The sequence below is a fragment of the Bipolaris sorokiniana genome (assembly GCF_000338995.1).
Source record: "Bipolaris sorokiniana ND90Pr unplaced genomic scaffold COCSAscaffold_22, whole genome shotgun sequence".
Classification (NCBI taxonomy): Eukaryota; Fungi; Ascomycota; class Dothideomycetes; order Pleosporales; family Pleosporaceae; genus Bipolaris; species Bipolaris sorokiniana.
Genome location: NW_006911916.1, coordinates 27,834 through 48,487, shown reverse-complemented (window position 1 = coordinate 48,487; position 20,654 = coordinate 27,834). Strand labels below are relative to the sequence as shown.

The 20,654-nt window shown below is 49.7% G+C and overlaps 7 protein-coding genes across 7 annotated transcripts; 3 read left to right on the top strand and 4 right to left on the bottom strand.

Annotated features, from left to right (window-relative positions):
• Positions 1–470: 470 nt before the first annotated feature.
• COCSADRAFT_42029 (uncharacterized protein) lies at positions 471–2,833 on the top strand. Its single transcript, XM_007707820.1, has 6 exons — positions 471–761; positions 817–1,302; positions 1,360–1,390; positions 1,447–1,643; positions 1,706–2,258; positions 2,331–2,833. The coding sequence occupies exons 1-6, from the start codon at positions 603–605 to the stop codon at positions 2,507–2,509; spliced, it is 1,605 nt and encodes a 534-aa protein (XP_007706010.1). The 5' UTR covers positions 471–602; the 3' UTR covers positions 2,510–2,833.
• A 278-nt stretch (positions 2,834–3,111) lies between these two features.
• Positions 3,112–5,094, bottom strand: COCSADRAFT_42028 (uncharacterized protein). Its single transcript, XM_007707819.1, has 5 exons — positions 4,717–5,094; positions 4,411–4,659; positions 3,608–4,341; positions 3,421–3,550; positions 3,112–3,367 (listed from the first exon to the last, which is right to left on the bottom strand). Exons 1-5 carry the CDS (start codon positions 5,047–5,049, stop codon positions 3,245–3,247), a joined length of 1,569 nt encoding a protein of 522 aa, XP_007706009.1. The 5' UTR covers positions 5,050–5,094; the 3' UTR covers positions 3,112–3,244.
• Positions 5,095–5,856: 762 nt separating this feature from the next.
• COCSADRAFT_104259 (uncharacterized protein) lies at positions 5,857–7,339 on the top strand (the record flags this gene model as incomplete). Its single annotated transcript, XM_007707836.1, has 3 exons — positions 5,857–6,757; positions 6,821–7,066; positions 7,143–7,339. The coding sequence occupies 3 exons, from the start codon at positions 5,857–5,859 to the stop codon at positions 7,337–7,339; spliced, it is 1,344 nt and encodes a 447-aa protein (XP_007706026.1).
• Positions 7,340–9,321: 1,982 nt separating this feature from the next.
• COCSADRAFT_49663 (uncharacterized protein) lies at positions 9,322–10,698 on the bottom strand (the record flags this gene model as incomplete). The annotated part of the gene is made up of 2 exons (XM_007707825.1): positions 9,322–9,525; positions 10,039–10,698. Coding segments are annotated over 2 exons (864 nt in total), but the record flags the coding sequence as incomplete, so codon positions are not given.
• A 2,454-nt stretch (positions 10,699–13,152) lies between these two features.
• On the bottom strand, positions 13,153–13,914 carry COCSADRAFT_280750 (uncharacterized protein). Its single transcript, XM_007707835.1, has 2 exons — positions 13,574–13,914; positions 13,153–13,513 (listed from the first exon to the last, which is right to left on the bottom strand). The coding sequence occupies exons 1-2, from the start codon at positions 13,819–13,821 to the stop codon at positions 13,258–13,260; spliced, it is 504 nt and encodes a 167-aa protein (XP_007706025.1). The 5' UTR covers positions 13,822–13,914; the 3' UTR covers positions 13,153–13,257.
• Positions 13,915–14,414: 500 nt separating this feature from the next.
• Positions 14,415–15,731, bottom strand: COCSADRAFT_42025 (uncharacterized protein). Its single transcript, XM_007707818.1, has one exon. It carries the CDS (start codon positions 15,674–15,676, stop codon positions 14,753–14,755), a length of 924 nt encoding a protein of 307 aa, XP_007706008.1. The 5' UTR covers positions 15,677–15,731; the 3' UTR covers positions 14,415–14,752.
• Positions 15,732–15,978: 247 nt separating this feature from the next.
• COCSADRAFT_204499 (uncharacterized protein) lies at positions 15,979–19,395 on the top strand. The gene is made up of 4 exons (XM_007707834.1): positions 15,979–17,329; positions 17,380–17,891; positions 17,941–18,519; positions 18,580–19,395. The coding sequence occupies exons 1-4, from the start codon at positions 16,018–16,020 to the stop codon at positions 19,258–19,260; spliced, it is 3,084 nt and encodes a 1,027-aa protein (XP_007706024.1). The 5' UTR covers positions 15,979–16,017; the 3' UTR covers positions 19,261–19,395.
• Positions 19,396–20,654: the final 1,259 nt, after the last annotated feature.

Below are 20,654 nucleotides of genomic sequence, written 5' to 3'. Positions count from 1 at the left end.
TGGTAGAGAATAGCATCTTCGGCTGTTGACGGGCGTGTAGTTAGATTCCGGTACTAAGATTACGGATTCCGAAGCTGTTAGTCTACTTCCTAGCTCCCTTTGCTATCCGCGATAAGGTTACGGACTCCGAAGCTGTTGATATATTTTCTCTTAGACTCCTTTGGTGTTCCCCATATAATTACGGATCCCGAACCCATTGAGCTAATTAATGTAAAGGTTTCCACTAGTCGTCCATTCATGCACCACCCCTGTATATAACCCTGACTCTAACCGCTACCCAAGCTTGGGTATGCCTAGCCCATTTATCAACGTACCTAGTATTTACTCTAAAGTGGCTAGGCTGTTACCTAATATCGTGGAATCTAGCTTGCACGCTAATTCTTAGGAAAGAAGCTAAGGTATGTGACTTTGTAAACTACTTCATCCAGTACTCAAGTATCATCAAAGTTATTCCACTCGCCACATTACCATACTTTTCTTGCTTAAATCTACATTCTGTCGCTTTATAATTGAAGCTGATAAACGTCAATGCTAGAATAGAAGTTATTCAAGCCCGTACCCTACCACTTGACTTGACCTCTACATACTGTCAGGTTTTAACTATGGAACAAAGTACACATATCGACGACCCGATTAACTTTGACAGCAAATTTCCTGTACGAAATCTCGCTACTGTGAATTTAGCAGGTCCGAACAACTTGTCCAACGTCGTGCGTTTGACCTCAGCTCTGAAAAGTACTGTAATCTACGCAACGCTTATCGTAGGTCTCGAATACTGCGCTTCTGATCGCACCGTAGATAACAAATTATTTAAAGATAGTCTTATACTATGGCATTCTCGCTATATACAACATCTACCTTCACCCGCTTCGAAAGTTTCCAGGCCCCAAATTGAGAGCTGCGTCGGACTGGCCGTATGTTGTTTCCCTACTGCGAGGCACCTCACCGCAGGACATGCTGGAAATGCATAAGAGATATGGCCGAGTAGTGCGTGTAGCGCCCAACGAACTCACCTTCGTTAGTCCTGCAGCCTGGACAGAAATTTATGGACAGAAAAGACGCGGTCAGGACGAGCTCGTTAAGGATAAGAAGTATTATTCAGGAATGGGTGAGCCGACACTACTTCATTCAAACCAGGAACAGCATGCCCATCTTCGGAAACTGCTAGCACATGGTTTCTCTAATTCTTCGTTGCAAAAGCAGGAAGCTGTAATCCAGAAGTATCTTGATATCTTGATGAATACCCTCAGACACCAGTGTCAAGATGGGCAGTCTGTTTTAGACCTCAAGGACTGGGTCAATGTGGGTTAAGGAGATATTATCAGAATGGTTGTCGTATTGACTAACAATGATTTGCAGTTTTTTGTGTTCGATGTAATTGCATATTTGAGTATGTCACAAACAAGACTCTTTACTCAAACAGTGACCAAGTCTAACGACACCCAGCATACGGACAATCTTTCAATTGTCTAGAGTCGCGCAATGTGCACTCTTGGATCGAACTAGTCCCCAAGCTCGCTAGATTCATGGCTCTTATGCAAGCAGCACAGCGGCTACCAATCTTCATCAAACCTCTATTCTTGCTCTACGGTATCAGTACGAATCTGCGGTCGAATGTGAGAACCATTCAAGCAATTAGCAAGGTACATAACTTCAAATCTTTGCACAGGATGCTGTATCACTAATACCTACACTCCCATTATAGGAAAAAGTGGATTACCGCCTAAACTCACGACCAATGGTTCCAGATTTTATGGAAAAGCTGATTGACGAATATAAAGATGGCAGAATGACCATGTACCAACTCGACTCCAACGCTTCTTTCCTTATGGCAGCAGGAAGTGAAACACTAGCGACAGTTCTCACACATGCAGTCTTCCAGCTTCTAACAAATCCAAGGACGCTAGAGAAGCTTACGGCAGAAATCCGCACTAAATTCACATGCTCAGCAGAGATAACTATGTCCAGCGTCAATGAGTGCAAATACCTACTAGGTTGTGTTGAAGAGACTATGAGGATTCAAGCGCCTTCTCCCGCCACACATCCTCGATACACAAATGCTACTGGCGCAGTGATCGATGGGTTTCAGGTGCCAGGGAATGTGGCAGTCGGAATCCCCATTTACGCGGCGTGCAAAAGTGCCCTCAATTTCTACGATGCGGAGAGCTATATTCCTGAGAGATGGACTGGAGAAGATCCGCTCTATAGTCACGACCTCAGGGAAGCTGCGCGAGTGTTTTCACTTGGACCACGTGATTGTAGGTTGCTTTGTTCAAAATCACCTCTCCTTCTATTGATCGATAAACATGTACTAAATGTGACTTTTACAGGCCTCGGGCGGAACTTGGCATATGCTGAGCTGAAATTGGTGATTGCGCGATTGGTGTGGCATTTCAACTTGGAAGCATGCTTCGACGCGAACTGGTCAGACCAAAAGGTCTATATGGTCTGGGAGAAGCCACCTTTCATGGTGAAGCTGGTGCCGGTGCAGAGCAGCTGGGCAACCTGATTCCACAATGGTTCATAGGGATTATTTCAAGCTATTTTTGCTGCGGATTGCTCCTTGCCTGCATAAGCCGGGAATCTTAATTAAAGAATGGGAAACCGCAACCATAACTGAACGGTGCTGGGGTTACCATTCGATGAGAGTATGTAAGTTGTTTGCTAATTTCTACAAAGTAGGATAGCCTCAAATGCTCTTCTTCTCTTTATCCCAACTGTGCATAACATCTTGACTAGGTAGTTGGGACACTATCTTAACAGATCGTTCTACTGAGCTTAACATGCCAGCTTTTCGCTTCATGCCTGAAATTGAAAGTCTTGACGCAGCGCACGCAATTGTAGAAGTCGCGGATAATCGAATCACCCTATATTTTGTGCCTGCGTGATCACTTGAAGCTGCCTCCTCACGCTCACCAAGCTTAGTTATGTGAGAGTTGTTTGCATGTAGTAATTTGATATACATGGAAATGAATGCTTCTGGACGTTATGTAGGGCGGAGCTGCTTCTCTTAAGTCAGCCCAGATTGGAGCGAGTTGACTAAATGCAGTAGTCCGAGAAATTGTTATAGGTTACAAGAAAGTTTCTCTCCTTGACGAGGGGACGCGAGGTTGAGGGGTAACCAATATATTATATATCTCAGTCAAATCTAATCTTATTAATCTTATTGTGTCATTGGGGCTCGGTTGTGCAGAGCGTCACTTTGGGCTTTAAGGGATGCTCAGCTTATTACTGTTCTCGTACACTAGCCTTCTAGCGCTCTTAGCTTCTGATACACACCCTTCCAAGCTTTAACAGGAAGGTCGAAATAAATCCACCAGGTCCCGCCTGCGTCTTTGCCCAGGACACTTCCTGCATTTCTTCCAGGCTGTTATGGATGATCAGCATCGAAAAGTAACATATTCCGGTTGACCAACTTACTATACCGTTCAGCTGATGAGTCAGGTGAATATACGACGGTCTTCCCACCTGATTCCTCCTTCTATCATTGGGAAGACCTTGTCGAACAACAGCGCACGAAAAGTCGAGGTCGAAGAAACCAAGACTATTTCTGTAATACCAGGTCTTAGTTGTGCCCAGAAAGAAGTTGAGGTGGATTAAGACTCACGATTGAGAGAGAACTAGCGGCAACATATTCCACGGCCCTGCAAGCGGCTGGCGGCCATAGAAGTCCATCAAAGTCAACTGTGCTTTCACTTGCTCAGTGGTTCGCTGCTGTTGGATAGCTCGCCGTATTCGAAGTGCAATACTGCCCAACGGTATTGTTGCGAGTTCGTGGGCTGTCAGGAACGCGAAGGCGGTACTGACAGCATTCCCTACAAAAGTGCCGCTTGGAAGGTCCTTTTCCAGAGCCTTTCTTAGGTTCAGCGCGGTCCCGATTGCGACAGGACGCGAAACAGCCAGATTTTGTGAGGACACCACTGTGCGTGCCCACCAAGCCAACAGAACATCCCCATTACTCACAAATACAGCATCGCCTCCCTTGCGTTCCTTACTCAAGTCTGCAACAGCCTCTTGCTTCAGTTTCTGCAAGAATCGATCTGGGATTTGAAGGATTCGAGGCTCAGATTTTGGCTGCAGTATAAGGTCAAATATCGTCCTAAGCACGAAGAAAAATAGTCGATAGCCAGTCAGCATTTGAGATCTCAGAACGTATCGCTCTCCAGGAACTTCTCCAATCAACAGACTCATAGGATCGTGATCGAAGCCGACGAACTCTGGAATTGCGAGGCCATTCAGCTCAGCAAGCCATGCATTCATGAATGCCGCTCTTCCTATACCGTCAAATACACAATGGGGCCAGCTGATAGAAAGAATAGTGGCATCTTGGAAGGATAGAATCTAGACAAAAAACTGTTCAGAATCAATGCAAGCGTGATATGAACGATGCGATACCAAGTAGATACGTACTTTGAACGACAATGGAGGATTATCGCTGTTGAGCCAATCTGCCAGCTTTCTTGGACGGCCTGAATGGTGCAAAAACGACTGCATAAGATGCGGATCCTCATGGATCTTTGGCGTGTGACTTGCTCTCGGAAGCTGTGAAGCCTTTGGATGTTCAGCTATGCTCTGCTCGAACTTTTCATGCAACCATAAAAAAGGGGGTCGTTTGTCGTCATATTTACAAGGGAGAATGTATTCAAGCTTCTTTTGTTTCTAGATACGATCAACAAAACGTAACGGAGTAGAAGGAACACCGCTTTGAGAACTTGCATTCTGGCGGATCCTGGCGCCGAGTTTTTTCCAACCGTCTCGTTGCATCAGACGGTGCAAGGCCAATCGGAGTCGATTGACGTCGAGAACATCGTCAAAACGATAACTAGCCTCCATGACGACATTGCGGTTGACATACCCATCGTCTAGTGCATGGAATGGAATGACTTGGTCTGTTGGTACTCGGGCGGAGAGTTCTCCCTTTGATTTCCAGAGTCTGTTAATTGTTGCGCTTGAGTAACTTGCTTTCGTTGGAGGTAGAGCGCTTGAGGAGCTGTAGAAAGATTGAAGGCCTTGTAATAGGAATGGCCTTGCGACCCTAGTAACAATCATAATAGCATTGTACGCGAAGTGCTCTACGTGGGAATAGAGATTGGAAGAAGTAAAGAATTTCACTGTAGTAGTAACTGTGTAGTACGATTCGGGCCGGTTATGAGAGGCGTACCGCCGCACCGTGACGCTAATACTTTAATTACGGACTCCGAAGTTGTTAGTTTACTTCCGCGCTGTGACACTAGCACGACGATTACGGACTCCGACGGCGTTATTCTACTTCTTCTTTGTGTTTTATCATTTAAGATCCCTACCAGTTAGAGCTCTCTGATTATTGGAACAAGTTTTTACGAATACAGACATGGGGCAGTTGAAAGCCCGGCAGTATTATTTGAGTACGGTGATTCGACGATACGAATCCACAGATGGAACTAACGAGTCACCGGTAGCATTGCTAACTTTAGCTCTTGCGTTAGTCTGTGGTGAACTTACCCTTCATAAATAGATTGATATTACGGACTTGCAACGGCGGAACAGGACGCTCGAGGCATCACGCATAGCTACAGCATTAAAATAACCCTACAACTTCCCACGGTTGAGAAACCATTGCTTCTTGAATCCGCCTCCCAAAAGATAATGGCCTTAAAATCATTTTTTGTCACCTCTGAGCTACAACTTACGCCAGCCATCAGTATCGCTATTGCTGGTATCATCTTATATTACGTCTTATCCAAATCTGGACAACGGCCATTTCCAGACATACCCATTGCCTCGCTCGAAAAAGGCCTGTGGAGATGTCTTCCACGACAATTGAAGCCCCCCGAATTTCTGCGCTACGGCAACTCTCTCATGCAGGAAGGTCGGCGCATGACGACAGGCTGCTTCCAAGTGCATTCGGGAGCAGGCTTCAAAATTGTCGTGCCTAATCGCTTCTCCCACGAACTGCGTAATCACCCTGCCCTCAGCCTCTCCAAGGGCCAGAAGAAAGAATTTCCCACGCAGTATGCGGGCTTTGAAGGCATGAGAGAGGGGTTGAGAGATGATAGGTTGATGCTGGATGTCATCAATGCCAAGCTCACGCCGAGTTTAGGGTTTTTGACCGGACTTCTTGTGCACGAGACTTCGCGTGCTGTCGAACATACTTTGGGGGAGAAAAGCGACTGGGAGAGCTTCGACATTAAGGATATTTCGATAGATATCGCCGCTCGCGTGTCGGGGCATGTTTTTGTTGGAGAACAACTCGCTAGAAACGATAACTGGCTTGCTATATCGAAAGAGTATACCATACGAATATTTGGAAATGGTGTTGTGCTGAACTTTTTCCCGACTTTCATTCGGGCGTTCATGTATCAGATCCTTCCGCCTTGTCGACAATTGCGAAAGCAGGTTCAGGACGCTCGAAAACTCCTAGAGCCAGAAGCTCAAAAGATAATAAATCAGCGGAAAGAGGGTAGTAACAAGGCGGGAAAATTAACGGAGAATGCTGCCAGCAATTGCTTTGCCTGGATGCTCGACGTAGCCAAAGGTAGGCCATTGGATTTCACCGGCGGCCAGCTTTTGCTCAGTCTCGCTGCGATGAACACTACAACCGAGGTAATAACTCGTTGCCTACTACAAATTTGCGATACACCAGAAATATTACAGCCATTGCGCGGTGAGCTCATTGAGGTCTTGACGGAACATGGGTGGACGAGGTCGGCGCTGCAGAGGCTCAGACTAATGGATTCGTTTCTCCGAGAAGTGCTACGTGTTCACCCATTAGCTTCAGGTATGCATACAAAATCCATGCGATGGAACATACAAAATGTTCTCTACTAAATGTTCTCGATAGCGCCCATGACACGCTATGTCTCCAAAACCATCACCCTCTCTGACGGAACTACTCTCCCCGCTGGAGGTCTCATCTTAATCTCCGACGACCACACGAGAGGCGCAAGCGCATTCTCTAATCCCGAGACTTTCGATGTTTACAGATTCCATCGTCGACATGAACAAACCAGCAAAGAAAGCGGGCTCCATTTCGTCACGACGTCGGCGGAGCATCTCCAGTTCGGTCATGGTCAACATGCGTGTCCAGGTACGTAGATTCAGGACTCACAACCTCACAATTTCTCTCTTCAACACATGCGTGGGGTCTAATTGATTATACATAGGTCGATTCTTCGTCTCAGATCAGCTGAAAGTCTTGATAGCATTTTATATCCTAAAGTATGATTTCCGCTATGAGCCAGGAACAAGTCGACTACCTGTTATCGAGTACGAGCAGCATTTCATTGCCAATCCAGCGAATAAAATTCAAGCGAAGAGAAGACGAGAGGAATTAGACTTGCTGAGCCCAAAGGTTTTGTAAATATCTGACTAGCAATATCTCAGTGCTGCATAAAGCGTGTTTCCTTCACCGGTCGACCCATGTAATAATCTTAGCATATCCACGTTGGGCAATAGGTTTGGGATCGTAGGTACGTTTTCTTGTTAACAACATGCGTGAGTGGAAGGTAGCGAAAACGCCACGCCGTTCTTCACTGCATGCTTGTATGGGTTCGAATTTGCCATCGAAACTCAGTCTAAAATGTCATCTTTTGACGTCAACCAAAAATGTGTGTGGACATACTGGTCTTTACCGGGCCTCAGTTGCAGGTCAAATCCGTGTGGTGGATAGTCTACTGGAGCTAGGCGCTGATCTCATAATTGAAGGTGGACGTAATACTACTCCACTGCAAGCTGCATGTGCCAACGGCCATGGACACATTGCGCAGCTCATCATTGACTTCCCATCGCAAACCCTCACAGCTGACATGATCACCTCGGCTATATAAGCAGCTTTACGCAACGTTCATGAGGACGTCGCAGTGATTGTCTTGAAAAAGAGTGCATTGCCGATATCGCAAGACGCCCTTGACCAAGTGTTTGAAGCTGCGGCAGGCATGTGTTTCGCAGCACTCATGGACTGCCTCTGGAAGATTTATGAGGGTGCATCTAGAATCAAACACGGCGACTTCATTTCCTACCTCAAATACCTAAACATGGCACTAGCATGATGATGACTTAGCATTTTATACTTGAGGTACTTGGAAAAGCAAATAACTTATCAATATAGAATATTTGTTATTCTGTACAATTTATTCAATTTTCTTCTTCTCTATGTAGTGGACTCCTTACTAGAACTACCATCACTATCCGAGTCTGTGTGGTCGTCATCGGTGTCCGGGTCTTGGTTAGCTGAGTCGGGCTGAGCATCCGGCTCGTCTTCAAACTCCTGGCCCATGGTATTCCATTCGTGATGTGGATGCAGCACATGTCTGTTGGCGTAGCATTTGTAGCAAAAATCGAAATTATAGCAGTCTCTGCACTTGTAGCGGAAGCCGCTGACCTTCTGTAGCTAGGCATGAGTGTCTTTGTATAAAAAAAAAGAAGGACTAAACTTACGTAGAGACAACCATCGCAGTAACAATACGGCCATATATCAAAGGCCTTTTTTGACTGGTGAGAAATTTGATCCCATGCCATGCTGTTGTTATTGACGTTGTTCTGGGGCGTTAACAGGTGCAAAGTCTCTTGCTTGGCACCATGATAGTTGGCCAGCTTGAGGGGTGACGATTGCTTGCCATCAGGCCCAACGGTGAGGGCGCAGATATCAGCGCCCTGGTCAATGAGGAAGGCGACAAATTCATGCTTGCGTTGTTCCCGCATGTCCTGGTCGACGAGGTCGGAGAAGCGGTGGTAGGTGCCCCTAGCGGCGTAGTGCAGCGGAGTCCAGCCGTCGGCATCGGGTTCATGGAGCAGGCTATCGGTAGCCTGCAGCACACAGTGGAGCAGATCCAGGTTCCCACTCACGACGGCGAAATGCACAAGCGTGCGACCGGCGTTGTCACGTGTGTAGAGATTGGCGTTGGCGTCACGCAGGACGGCAAAGTTGGCCGTGGTGGGTCCAACAGCGGCGAGGTGAATGGGGTAGCGGCCGGCCTGGTCGCACGTGTCCGTCGTCGCGCCGAGACGGAGCAGGAACTGCAGGACTGGAGCGGTGGAGTAGTAGCTAGCGGCGGCAAGGGCCGACCCGTGGAGCCCGCCGGTAGCGTTGACATCGAATGTACTGGTGGTGTCGGAAACGAGGCATTGCAGGACATCAAGAATAGTGCGCTCTGCATCCTCTCGATGCAAACCGACAGCCAACGAGCGGCGGCAGGCGGCCTGGGCGGGTGAGCCATAGTAGGAGGCGATGAGGTTGACATTGGCGCCAGCGTCAACCAGGAGGCGGACGGCGGCGGGAGAGCCCTTGGAGCAGGCCAGGTGCAGCGGGGCGTCGGTGTTGCGGGCAGGGATGTTGGCATTGGCGCCGCGCTTGAGCAGGAAGCGCACAATGTCGAGCTTGTCCTTGTCAATGGCCTTGTGCAGTGGCGTCAAGCCGGCCGCGTTGGTGGTATCAATGTTGCTGCCGGCATAGACGAGGAGCTTGACGTCGGCCAGCAGGACTGTGTCGCGTTCCAGGGCGGCGTTGAGGGCCGTGTCGTTGTCGCGGTCGGTCAGGGCAAGATCGGGCTGGAACTCGAGCACCATGCGCAGCAGCTCCGTCGTGTAGATGTATAAGACGGGATGGATGCCGCTTGTCGGCTTGATGCTGAAGTCGGCGCCGGCCTCGAGCAGTACGCTGGCCGTGTCGCCATAGCCGGCCTTGAGCGCAGCGAGCAGCGGCGTGAAGCCGGACAGCAGCTCGACGTCGGCATCGTCAGCGGCAGCGGCGGGCCGATAGGGCAGGTTGAGGTCAGCATGGTGCTCGGCCAGCACCGCCACCACGTCCGTCTGGCCCCATTCGGCCGCGAGGAACAGCGGCGAGCGCCCGCTCTCGCCCACGACTTCATCGACCGAGGCACCTTGGTCGACCAATAGGCGCGTCACGGCGGCACTCTTGTACGCGCCATGCAGCGGCGTCCACACACTGTTGCACACCTCATTCACCCGCGCGCCTTTGTCCAGCAGCAGCCGCACCATGTCGCCGTCACCTGCCAGGCACGCGCCAAACAGCGGCGAGCTCTCGTTGGTGCGCAGATTGACGTCGGCGCCCTGGCCCACCAGCCACTCCACCATGGCCAGCCCGCCCGCCTGCGCCACAGCCATCTGCAGCGCCGTCGCCGTCTGCTCGTCGTGCCGCTTGTTCACATCCGCCCCATGCTCCACCAGCAGCTTCGCCATGTCGAGCCGCTTGGCTTTGACGGCAAACATCAGCGGCGTGCCGCCTGAGCATTCGTGGTTCGCGTCGCTCTTGAACAAAAGCAGCTCTTGAACACACCGCCACGCGCCTTCTTGGATCGCCGTGTGCAGCGGCGGCCACATCTCATCGTCGTCACGCCTCGTTTCCGTCTGCGCCCCGTGTTCGAGGAGCACGCGTACCGTGGCGTGCGCGCCTATGCTACATGCACTGCTGAGGGCTACGCTGTCGTCTGCGTTGGGCGGAGCCCCCTTCTCGAGCAGCAGTCTGACCATGTCGGCATTTCCCCGCTGCGCCGCCGCATTCAGCACCGAATTGTTGTACTCGTCGCGCGCCGTCACAAGGCTTTCATCGTGCATGGCCAGCAGCTTGAACACCCCGGCGTAGCCATTGCGTGCTGCTAGGTACAGAGAGCATTGCCCAAACGGCGCTCCCTCGCTGCCATTGATGTCGGCACCCTCATCAACCAGAGCCTGCACAGTCTTGGCATGGCCATTCCATGCCGCCCGCCGGACGACAAAGGCCGGCCATGTGAATGATGGCACTCTCGTCTTGCCAATGTGCGACACAACCTTCACAAGCACATCCTCGTCTCCCCCCGAACAAGCTGCGTCGAGCACGTACTCGGCCGTTGCCCTGTCCAGTTCCACTGACCGTAACAAGTGGAGCACCAAACTGCCATGTCTATTTCTTGCCGCCTCGGCCACAGCATACGGAAGCCACAGCTTTTGCTCCGCCTCGGACATGTTGTTGTCTTGTATCCATCGCTCATATACATCCTCAAGGCCCATGGAAGCCACGAGCGGTAGGGGGCAAACATAGGTGCGATCCACCCGAGAAAATGGATTCGACATGAACCAGTGTGCCATCTGCCAACCCCGGAAAGCTGCCTTGCTCTTGAAAAACTCGACCACTTGCGTTATCAACCGGCTCTTGTTGGATGCAAGACGGTAATGCCGATTCCAATAGCACACAGCGTAAGTGGCTACATCTACCCGCGGTCCGACACATGGTGTTGACAGAATGCCATGTCGAACCTCACACAGCGTGTTCAAGCTATCATGGGCACCAGTGGTGCCAAGGAACGCAAGACAGACTTCTGCCATCATTTCGTGTGCATTGGCTTGGACATGATACCACTCCTCGCTGTCACACTGAAGAATCAGATTCTTTAGCTCTGCATGTTGGAAGCGCACCTCGTGCGGGTTGGAGAAATCAAAGATAGGGATGCCAATCAGCGCATTCATTGCCCCCATACCATCTGCATCTTGCGTCTGTTCAGATATGTCAAGTACTGAGCGCAGTTCGCCAATACTAAGCGGCCGGAAGGCAAATACGAGCCAGGTAATAGCCCTGGCCACGAGACTGCGCTTGGCTTCAGGTATGGCGCCCATAGCCTTCCGGAAAAGAATTCCCAAACTCACTTCTGGAAGTCTTTCCAAGGCGTTGGTGAGAGTATCTAAAGATGGGCTGTTCTGGACATCTTGAACGAGTAGCCGGGTCAGACCAATATCATTGCCGCATTTCCTCAAAAGATCGTCTCGGTATCTACCGATTGGTAGTGTTGATGCGTATCTGGCATTGAGCTGATGCAATGTGTAGTCAATCTCATCCCTGACACGGGGATCGACATCTTCGAGTGAGAATTCATCTTCGAGTACAATTGTCGGCGAGCCCTTCAGCCACTCATCGAGCGAGTCAATCGACTTGGTTATGATCAGGAATTTCCATCGCTTCTCCCGTGATTCGGACATTTCGGCTGCCAAACGCCAGAACGATGAGAGCTTGTCCGAGCATTCATCGACGTTGTCAAGCACAAACACCATCTCTCCACTGCTATAGAAGTATCGAATCCTGCTCAATAACACAAGAAAGTCGTTCTCGCCAAGAGTGCGCTGTTCCAGAAAGCGAGACATGTCATTTTGGAAGTCAAAGCTGGATTTGAGAACCTCCTCAGCCCTTACCCACTGTGCGGCTATGGCCGAAAGGAATGCCCATGTATCCTTGTACCGGTCATCACCCTCATCAAATGAGAAGTAGCTCCAAATTCCGCCATTTGACGAATTCTTCACAATCTCTTCGAAGACGGATCCAGAAAGCCCTGGCTTCGGCCTTTGCGCATGGATAATCAAAACATTAGAATCGGTGCTCGCCCGCCAGTTGATGTATTGTTGGTTGTTGGCCAGAGGGTTTCTCGGATACCGGTTGAAAACGACTGGTCGGACCGGAGGCGCCTGTGCCACAAGTGCGTTCATGTATGATGATACCTCTGCTCGTTCCATCACTCCCTGATCTGATCAATGTTAGTTCAATCATTGGCATCATTTTCCCTCCTTCAGCAGCTTTCATTCACCTTACCTAGCTTGAGCTGATCTTTAAATTCTTCAAATATTGATTTCCACTCCGAAATTTGCTCTGCGCAGGCTAAAGCTACATGTGGCTGAGGAAATTCGTATTTAAATTCAAATCCAGTCCCGAGTGTCGCGTCAAATTCATTGAAAATCTGGAAAGCTCAGAGTCAACTCGAGATGGTTCAGTAGTGCCATATGTACAGCATCTTACACATTCATTTAGGTCCGTGAGGGTAGATCGGACACTGAGGATCTCGGTGTTTAGAAGAATCTTGGACTCCACGAAAGCCAGGTTGCATTCGATGACGGCCCTTGCGAGGCTTTTGACATGAAGTAGCGAATTTCCCTTAGGTAATTTTGGACCCGAGAAGAAGAGCCGTGCAATCTTCTCTTCCATGTCCAAGACGCTATACCATCTGTGTGGGTAGCCGATGAATATCTGAGTTGCTGTAGTCAGCCAAGTACCACAAAATTGACTAGCCTCAAGGGGTTGAATACAATCCATTTGGTGGACTCGGCGATGTCGGCATATTCTGGATCCATGACGGATTGATACAAAGCCTACAAGCAGTCATTTGGCTGATACTTTCCATGTGAAGGGCCTTTGTTACTTGTTTGACAATCGTGCCTCCGATATCATGGCAAACGAAGACTATCGGGCGGAACGAATCCTACAAGAAGATTATCAATAAATGCGCGCCTGCGTCCCTCACTCTACCCCCTCCCAGAAAAGATATATACCTTGTCTTTTTCTTCCCTTGCCCCTGCAACCGCACGCAGCAACTTTGATGCCTCTTTAGTGATACCCTCTTTCGAAAGCGTCTTGAAAGCATCGTAACCATAGTTCATCAAACGGAAGCTCTGCTCGTACTGGAAGCCCGCCAGTCCAAGGACTGTATCTCTTTTTGATTCATCCCGCGCTTGCCAAGTTGTCTCGCGGTGGCCGTGAAGACCGTGGATAGTGACAACGCTGCTTAGTTAGAACATGGATATGCGCCCATCATGCAAAAGCCTCGCCAAATTGACCTACTCGAACTCGTTTTCAAATACAGAATATTTCCTGACATCAAGCCCATAGTCGCTGCTGCTTTCCTCCTCTTCCGCGACAACCGGGTCGATTACATCTGCAACGCTGCTCCGCCGCCCGTTGGCATCGGTGCCTGGCACGGGGTCAAAATCTTCAGCAGGAGAGGTGTCGTGCTCGTCGCTTGTTGTTGATGACGATGATGGTGATGTTGCCGAAGAATGGCCATCATCGTCTGATGCGATGCTGGCCATTTTCTCCCCGATCCAAATTCCGCGCGCAGAATGGGGGTCGTTGGTCCAACAGGCGTGATTGTGCTGGGAATCGCAACAGCGAAGCGCGAAGCGAGGGGCTGATGTGCGCCTCCAGGCTCAACTTTTGTCACTTGGTAGGAGTCATGCGTGCAGCGTGCAGCACAGCCGCACTTACACCTGTGGAACCTTATCTACATCCAGCCATGCCTAGGCGGGGGGCCGTTGGGGGCCGTTTGGGGCGGAAACTCGTCAGCGCGTGATGCCTAATGCAGGATCTAACTGGACCTACAGCACCCTAAGTTACTTCGAATTCGGCCCACAGCTGGAAGACCTGTTCGTGAGGGGAAATGGTCATGTAAGCGATTAATATGTCAGCATCCCCCCACTTTGAATGCGTAAAGAGCACATGGAGTCATTATCTAGTGGGTGATACAAGGAAGTCTGCGCCTGCCGGCACATCTCAACTTGGTTACTGCTGACGCCCCAAGCTGTGGCTGCTGGCAACGCCCCCCCCCCCCCCCCCACCACTTTCAGTACGATATATACTCAACACACCGATTTACGATTCCTGGCCTGCTTTCGATTACATGAAGCTCGTATTTCCGTCTCCCAATCTCCACGGTCACCATTAAACCACATAAATGGTATATGGGAACAGCTGCGGCTCCAGGTGTTGTATGTAGCTATTTCAGCGCTATTAATGATGAAAAAAAGTAAGAAGTATGGCAAGTATGCTCATAACGCAAATCATAACCCGAACTATGAACCAGATGTGTGTGATCATGCTAAAAATAGGAAACCCAAACAGTGCTACTGATGTATAGACAGGACTAGGAAAGAATCACTTGATACAGCCAACATGTTTTTGCAACCTTTAAACTTTGGTAAGGTCTTATCTAGTATTTACGTTGGATCTGTGCGTCAAACTGTTCTAAATATGCTTTACTGCAGAGTCAAGCACACTTTGGAAAGTCACGCCCGAGAGACTGCCCAGGTCCACAGATCCAAGTGCGGTGAGATCGTACGTCTGCAACTTGTTGGTAGGAGGCAGCTGTGGATCAAAGAGTAGAGGATCATCATTAGATCGTCCCCCAAACAGCCGTTGAAAGCTCCTCTCCATAGAACTTTTAGGGTCAACCTTGGCTTCTATCTTGAAATCGCAACGAAAAGGTTTCTTGTCCTGCCTTTTCAACAAGATTGCCGTACGCATTGTTGACGGTACGCCAGTCTTGGTAGTACTATTCTCAATAAGCGACCAAGATGCGCTGTCCGCGTTCCCATAAGTTCTTCCCAAAAGATCAATCGAACCGATCACTTTTGTCGCATCTGTGGTTTCTCGGTTGACGCTGCGTTCCCAGCCCAACTCCGCCCCCAACTCTACACCAACAAGCGGAGGTGCCCCCAGATTGACGCCCGCCGTGGTTTTCTTCTCTTCCGTCTGTGTCGTCTGAACCATAACCATACTATCGTAGGGTTCAATCTGAAACACTTCGGGCTCGGGGTCACCGTGTTTCTCAGGTGCAAACTGGAGGGTGATGTTCACAGCTAAAATGCGCCTTGCTGTCTTGCGGCTGTCGAACCGGAAGTTGAGAATAATCAGTGTCGCAAATTCGTCGGCATCGGGGCTTACGAGGCCATGAATCACGTCCAGACAGGTGCAGCGGATGTCCAATGCCCCTTTACGTTCGGTAACATTGGTACGCTGGTAAGGCGCTGACGGGTCGTTTTTGGTGCGAAATGAGCTGCCTTCGTCGCCGCCAGGACTTAACATAATATTAAAAACATCGTCGTCGTCATCGTCATCCTCGTACTCCTCTTCTGTTTGCACGAGGTCGTTGTTGGAAACTTGTGCCATGGTCGCGTTAAAATGCTTATGAAGGCCAAGGCTCCTTCCGGGAGGAAACAGAGATAAATATGTCAAATCAAGTCATAACTATACTTACAAAGGAAGCTGTGCTGTGTGGGGGCCGTTTTCCTAGTCATAAGCCCTATCACATCAGCTATGCCCCATTCCGAGGATTACCCCGCCGCTAAAGCGTAAGCACAATTTTGGCAGCTGTTTCGCCTGCTGCCTGCATCGGGCCAAGCTCTGCAGTGCGCCATCTAATGTGTGCATGCGCCCATTTCCCAGCCCATCTATCTGCTTGCCAGTAGGACAACAAAACTTCCATCATACCAGGCTGTATCCTGCCCGTCATGGAAAGCACAAACCTACAAGAACCTGATGAATTGGAGATAGCTGAGGAACATGATACTGACAAGGCTGCCGAAAGCGAGACTGACAAGGAGGGGGATTCCAGTGAGTCAGGAAGTGAGGATGAAGAAGAGCATGAACAAGACATCAAAGTCCAATTCGAGCGCATCATCGCCGGCTTCAGAGAAGGCAAGCTGAACGTCAAAACCATCACCAGCAAGTCGGACGAATACAACTACCTTGACCAAAGGACAAACGACCACAATCCGAGGAACATTTTGCACATGATTGTAGAGGCAGGAAAGGACAGTGCGAGTGCGCTGAAGCCGCTCGTGGAACATGTGATCAAGCAACATTGTCACCTCATGGAAGAAACGGACGGTGCGGGCACCACGCCACTGCAGGCGGCTATTATAGGCGGCATCACTAAACTCGTGGAGTACATGTGCGATGCCTGTAACGCCAAGGGGAATATTGATGTCGTTCTGGCGCTTTTGGACTCAAAGAATAACAATTGCCTTCATAAAGCCATGCTCAGCAAGCATAGATATGCGCGCAGAATTGCCCTCAAGCTCATCAAACGAGTGCGCGATCCTAAGACGCTGGAAGCCCAGAACAACGAATTCAAAACCCCACTTCATATTGCCGTCGAGTGGGAGCGCTGCACAGAATCGCAAATGGATGTCGTGCGCGCACTAGTTAACGCTTGCGACGCTGCTCTGAACGTCAACGTGGGCGCCGACGTCGATCCGTGTCGGCTCTCAGTGTATCGATACCACGAGAAGACGAGGCGAGCAGCGAAGAAGGCTGAAGCTGGGGCTAAAGACACAAGAGAAGAACGAAGCGGCAATAGGCCAAGCGACAAGACCGTAACCAGCAGCCGAAACGCGAAGGAAAGTTCTAAAAGTGTACCAGGAGGACAACAGGTGCCAAAAGCCCCAGATCAAATCCGTCCAGTCCCGACGTACCAGCTCAATCGCTCCAAGGAACAGCCGCAGGGCAAACACAAGGACCCAGCGGTTGAGCAGCAAGATCTTCCAATGCGAGGGATTCAGCGCCAGCCTACAAGGCTCGACACGACTGGCGCAAGAAGTACCCATGTGGATGAATCTAAGCCAGGCGGAAAATTATCTGTGGCAATGTCGCCTGCCCTATCCAAGGCACCGGCCTTGGGCACTAACAAGATATCGAAATATAAAGAAGTGGTCACAGAGGCGACGGCAAATGCAATTCGAGACTTCTTGAAGCTATATTATATGGGAACACAAGAAGATCATGAAAGTATTGTTTCATTTCTCTACGGACCAGTCCAAGGTAAGCCCATCAGTGGGGAAGAACATTGGATGAAACTAAAGGCGCGACAGAAAAGGAATTATACTGGTCATTGGCTGATGGGCCTCCCCTCGTTTCATTGCAGAGGCTGCAGAAGATGAATTACGTCAACTTCGAAGATACTCTCAAATACGTGTTGCTTCCCAACATCCGGGTAGACAAACCTCCAGCTGCGGTTTCCAAATTTCTCTCAAGGTCTACTACCAAGGATACGGGCAAAGGTCGTGATGACTACACGGTTATTTTTGACTGGCTTCGTAGCAAGGGCGTAAAGCGAATCTTCAATCTGTACATTGACGATAGCGAAGAGCCGTCTCATAGTGACGAGACCATTGAAAAAGCTCTTCAGGGAATTGAGGTGCTCAAGGTTTGGGATTGGCAGAGAACTGATCTCAGCTCCGAGGTCATAGCAAAAGCTGCCCCGAGTGTCAGTCAAGTGAACCTCTACTGGGGCGGAAACAATGCTGTTTTGCGCAGCTGGAGTGAGTCAGAGGGCCTCAACCAACTGAAAAAGCTTGACACAGTTGTGCTGTATGCGAATCAGGTGCGCATGTTCAGAGTCTAGAAAGGCTCAAACGCTGACTAGTATGCAGGGTTTGGAGACAAGAGCGAGGGAAAAACGAAACTTAGATGCATTTTGCGCAAGACTGAAGTACAACAGAAGCCTACTCATCGAAAGCGTCGAAAGCAAGCAATCCAAAGATTCCAAGAACCAAGAACCACTCCCACCGACAATCAAAGTCCAGCGAGATGCATTGCCTTTGAAGAAGACGGAATTCGGGGAGGGACTGACGGCCGCACAAGAGCAACATAAGGATCAACATAAGTGGCTAACGTGCATGGATGAGTTCGCAACCTTCATTCAGAACGTCGATCTGGATACTTCGCGCTTGAATGGCGTTGAGCCGAGGCCAATCACGGTAGCTCTCATCGACGATGGATTAGACATCAACGAGCAATCTGTAGTCGACAAAGTGATTGGAGGCCGCAGCTTCCGCAACCAAAATAATCTTAACGCGCCATACTGGGCAACTAGCGGCTTTCACGGCACCGTCATGGCGAGCCTGATCTGCAGAGTTTGTCCCAAGGTCCAGCTTTACGTTCTTCGGCTCGATGAGTATAGTGCCAAAGAGCAAGGGAAACGGCAAATCACAGCTAAGAGCGCCGAAAAGGTACGTTCAACACCCGTGAGCATATTCTATTGCACCAATTAACTAGTCGCCCTCCTAAAGGCCGTGCGCGCAGCTATCGACCGAGGCGTAGACATCATCTCTATGTCGTGGACGATTGAGAAGACGGTTGACAACGAAGCCGACATCAGGAAGCTCGAATTTGCTCTCGACGAAGCGGCTAAGAAGAACATTCTCCTCTTCTGCTCCGCCAACGACCAGGCTACCGACGCCGATGGGAGCCATCCAGCTGCCAACCCAACACGCTTCAAGATCGGTGCCGCGACAGCATGGGGCACCGCCTGGCGCTGGACTCGGGCCTCGCATGTCGACTTCATCTTCCCTGGCGACCGGGTCATCAAAGACCGGCCTGGCAATGTGCCATTTGAGAAGTGCAGCCTAGTCAGCGGCTCGAGCGTCGCGACAGCATTGGCGGCAGGTTTGGCTGCTCTGGTACTATATTGCGTGCAGTTTTCGGTCTATCATCGCAATGTGACGAATCAGCAGGGCAAGGGCATCACGTTGGAGGATTTCCAAGCTATGAAAACGCGTGATCGCATGGCGGAAGCGTTTCATGCAATCTATACCACCAAGGACAGCGATCATAAGTATATTGAGGTTTGGAATACTTTCGAGACGGCACCAAGGGAAGGTGAGGGTAAGGACAAGGATGCTAAACGTGACATCATCGTGACCGTGGCGAACAAACTGATTTCCAGGAGGAAATTAGTTTTTAGGTCTTGAAAGTTACTCCAGCTTCAGTCTTCAAACATGTATTTGTATGAAGATAGTTATCCGTGATTTATTAAAACCACGAAGTATAGTTAGCAGATAATAAAAACAGCAACGACGTGCAGCTATCCTCAGCTCCACCTATCGAAATCATCACGTAGCGTCAAGACGAGCTATATATCGGCGACGCGATCCTTATCCGAGGTGGCGCAATCGATACTTATCGGATCTAGCCGGATCTAGGGTTCTGGCGAATGTTTGCACACAGCTGGACGCCACAAGCTGCAGGAGTTTCAGCTCGAGCTGATGCCTAATCCACTGCCTGGGAGGTGCTGATAGCGATACTTCTCTAAATCCCCTCATCCTTCCTCAGTCACGGTCCGTATTACGTGAAAGCGTGACCGAGTATGATGCCGAGCGCAAGGGAAACGCGTACTTGGATCAGGAATCAACTTGTCAAGAACACTCAAAACCATAGCAGCTTCAACAACGACTATGTTCGATATCAAGACATCCAGCAAGTCTGGTCTGGCCACGACACCTTCAAGTGTGTCTTCCAGGCCATTTTGACGCCGGTACAAGTCGAGCTTATTATGGGACACTTGTTGCGATTCCTGTCAATCCTTGTTTTCATCCATGCTGACGATTTCTTGGACGGCTTCCCGGGCAGTTTTTTTAATAAGGGAGGAGACCTGTTGTATGACGACTCGAGCCTACCATTTAGGGGCAACCAAGTACCACCCTTTGGAGACCTTGCTCTTTGCCGAAACTTCTACAACTCCCAATTTCTGTTCACACCGGTGCGCCAAAGTACCTTTCCGTGTAGTGCATGGAATACTCACAAGAGATGCAGGTGCAGCTATTCGAGTCCCTAGACATAAAAACTATCGACGACCAGCGCCGACTTCCTTTCGAAGTAATTTCCGAAGGTGTCTTTGGGGGTGCATATGGAAAAGTCGACAAGAAAGGAATATCGCCATTCTATTTCAATACCTTGAATGGGAATCAGAATCACCAAGTAAGAATATTATCAGACACCCCTGAGGCTCCTTTAACAATAGCAGGTCAAGTTCGTCGCTTGCAAAACATTCCATCCCTCAAATCTCTCAGATCGCGAGACTAAGCGCGAGCTGGAGAACTTGCAAGTCTTGAAGAGTAGCAAAAGATCCCATGGTCACATCCGGACACATGAGGTGATTCTATTTTACAGGGAGGAACATCACATTCTATTGCCATGGGCCGACCACCTTGACCTCGACTTCTTCCTTCGTGAAGGCTACTCATATTCGGGCGAAGCACTATACGTCTTCAAGTTACTCTTCCCAAAAATCAAGTCAGCAACAATACTCCGAGATATATGCGATCAAATGTATTACATTTCCGATGCCCTTGAATGGCTTCATAAG

Bases quoted from the DNA above. Each gene is read 5' to 3' on its own strand.
- COCSADRAFT_280750 (XM_007707835.1), bottom strand. From the start codon at position 13,821: ATGGCCAGCATCGCATCAGACGATGATGGCCATTCTTCGGCAACATCA. The intron at 13,514-13,573 runs GTAGGTCAATTT...CTAACTAAGCAG, and splicing joins GTATTTGAAAACGAGTTCGA to CGTTGTCACTATCCACGGTC.
- COCSADRAFT_42025 (XM_007707818.1), bottom strand. From the start codon at position 15,676: ATGGCACAAGTTTCCAACAACGACCTCGTGCAAACAGAAGAGGAGTAC.
- COCSADRAFT_204499 (XM_007707834.1), top strand. From the start codon at position 16,018: ATGGAAAGCACAAACCTACAAGAACCTGATGAATTGGAGATAGCTGAG. The intron at 17,330-17,379 runs GTAAGCCCATCA...AAGGCGCGACAG, and splicing joins TCTCTACGGACCAGTCCAAG to AAAAGGAATTATACTGGTCA. The intron at 17,892-17,940 runs GTGCGCATGTTC...ACTAGTATGCAG, and splicing joins TTGTGCTGTATGCGAATCAG to GGTTTGGAGACAAGAGCGAG.
- COCSADRAFT_42029 (XM_007707820.1), top strand. From the start codon at position 603: ATGGAACAAAGTACACATATCGACGACCCGATTAACTTTGACAGCAAA. The intron at 1,391-1,446 runs GTATGTCACAAA...AACGACACCCAG, and splicing joins CGATGTAATTGCATATTTGA to CATACGGACAATCTTTCAAT. The intron at 2,259-2,330 runs GTAGGTTGCTTT...TGACTTTTACAG, and splicing joins TTCACTTGGACCACGTGATT to GCCTCGGGCGGAACTTGGCA.
- COCSADRAFT_42028 (XM_007707819.1), bottom strand. From the start codon at position 5,049: ATGATTGTTACTAGGGTCGCAAGGCCATTCCTATTACAAGGCCTTCAA. The intron at 3,551-3,607 runs GTGAGTCTTAAT...CTGGTATTACAG, and splicing joins CCGCTAGTTCTCTCTCAATC to AAATAGTCTTGGTTTCTTCG. The intron at 3,368-3,420 runs GTAAGTTGGTCA...CATCCATAACAG, and splicing joins CTCATCAGCTGAACGGTATA to CCTGGAAGAAATGCAGGAAG.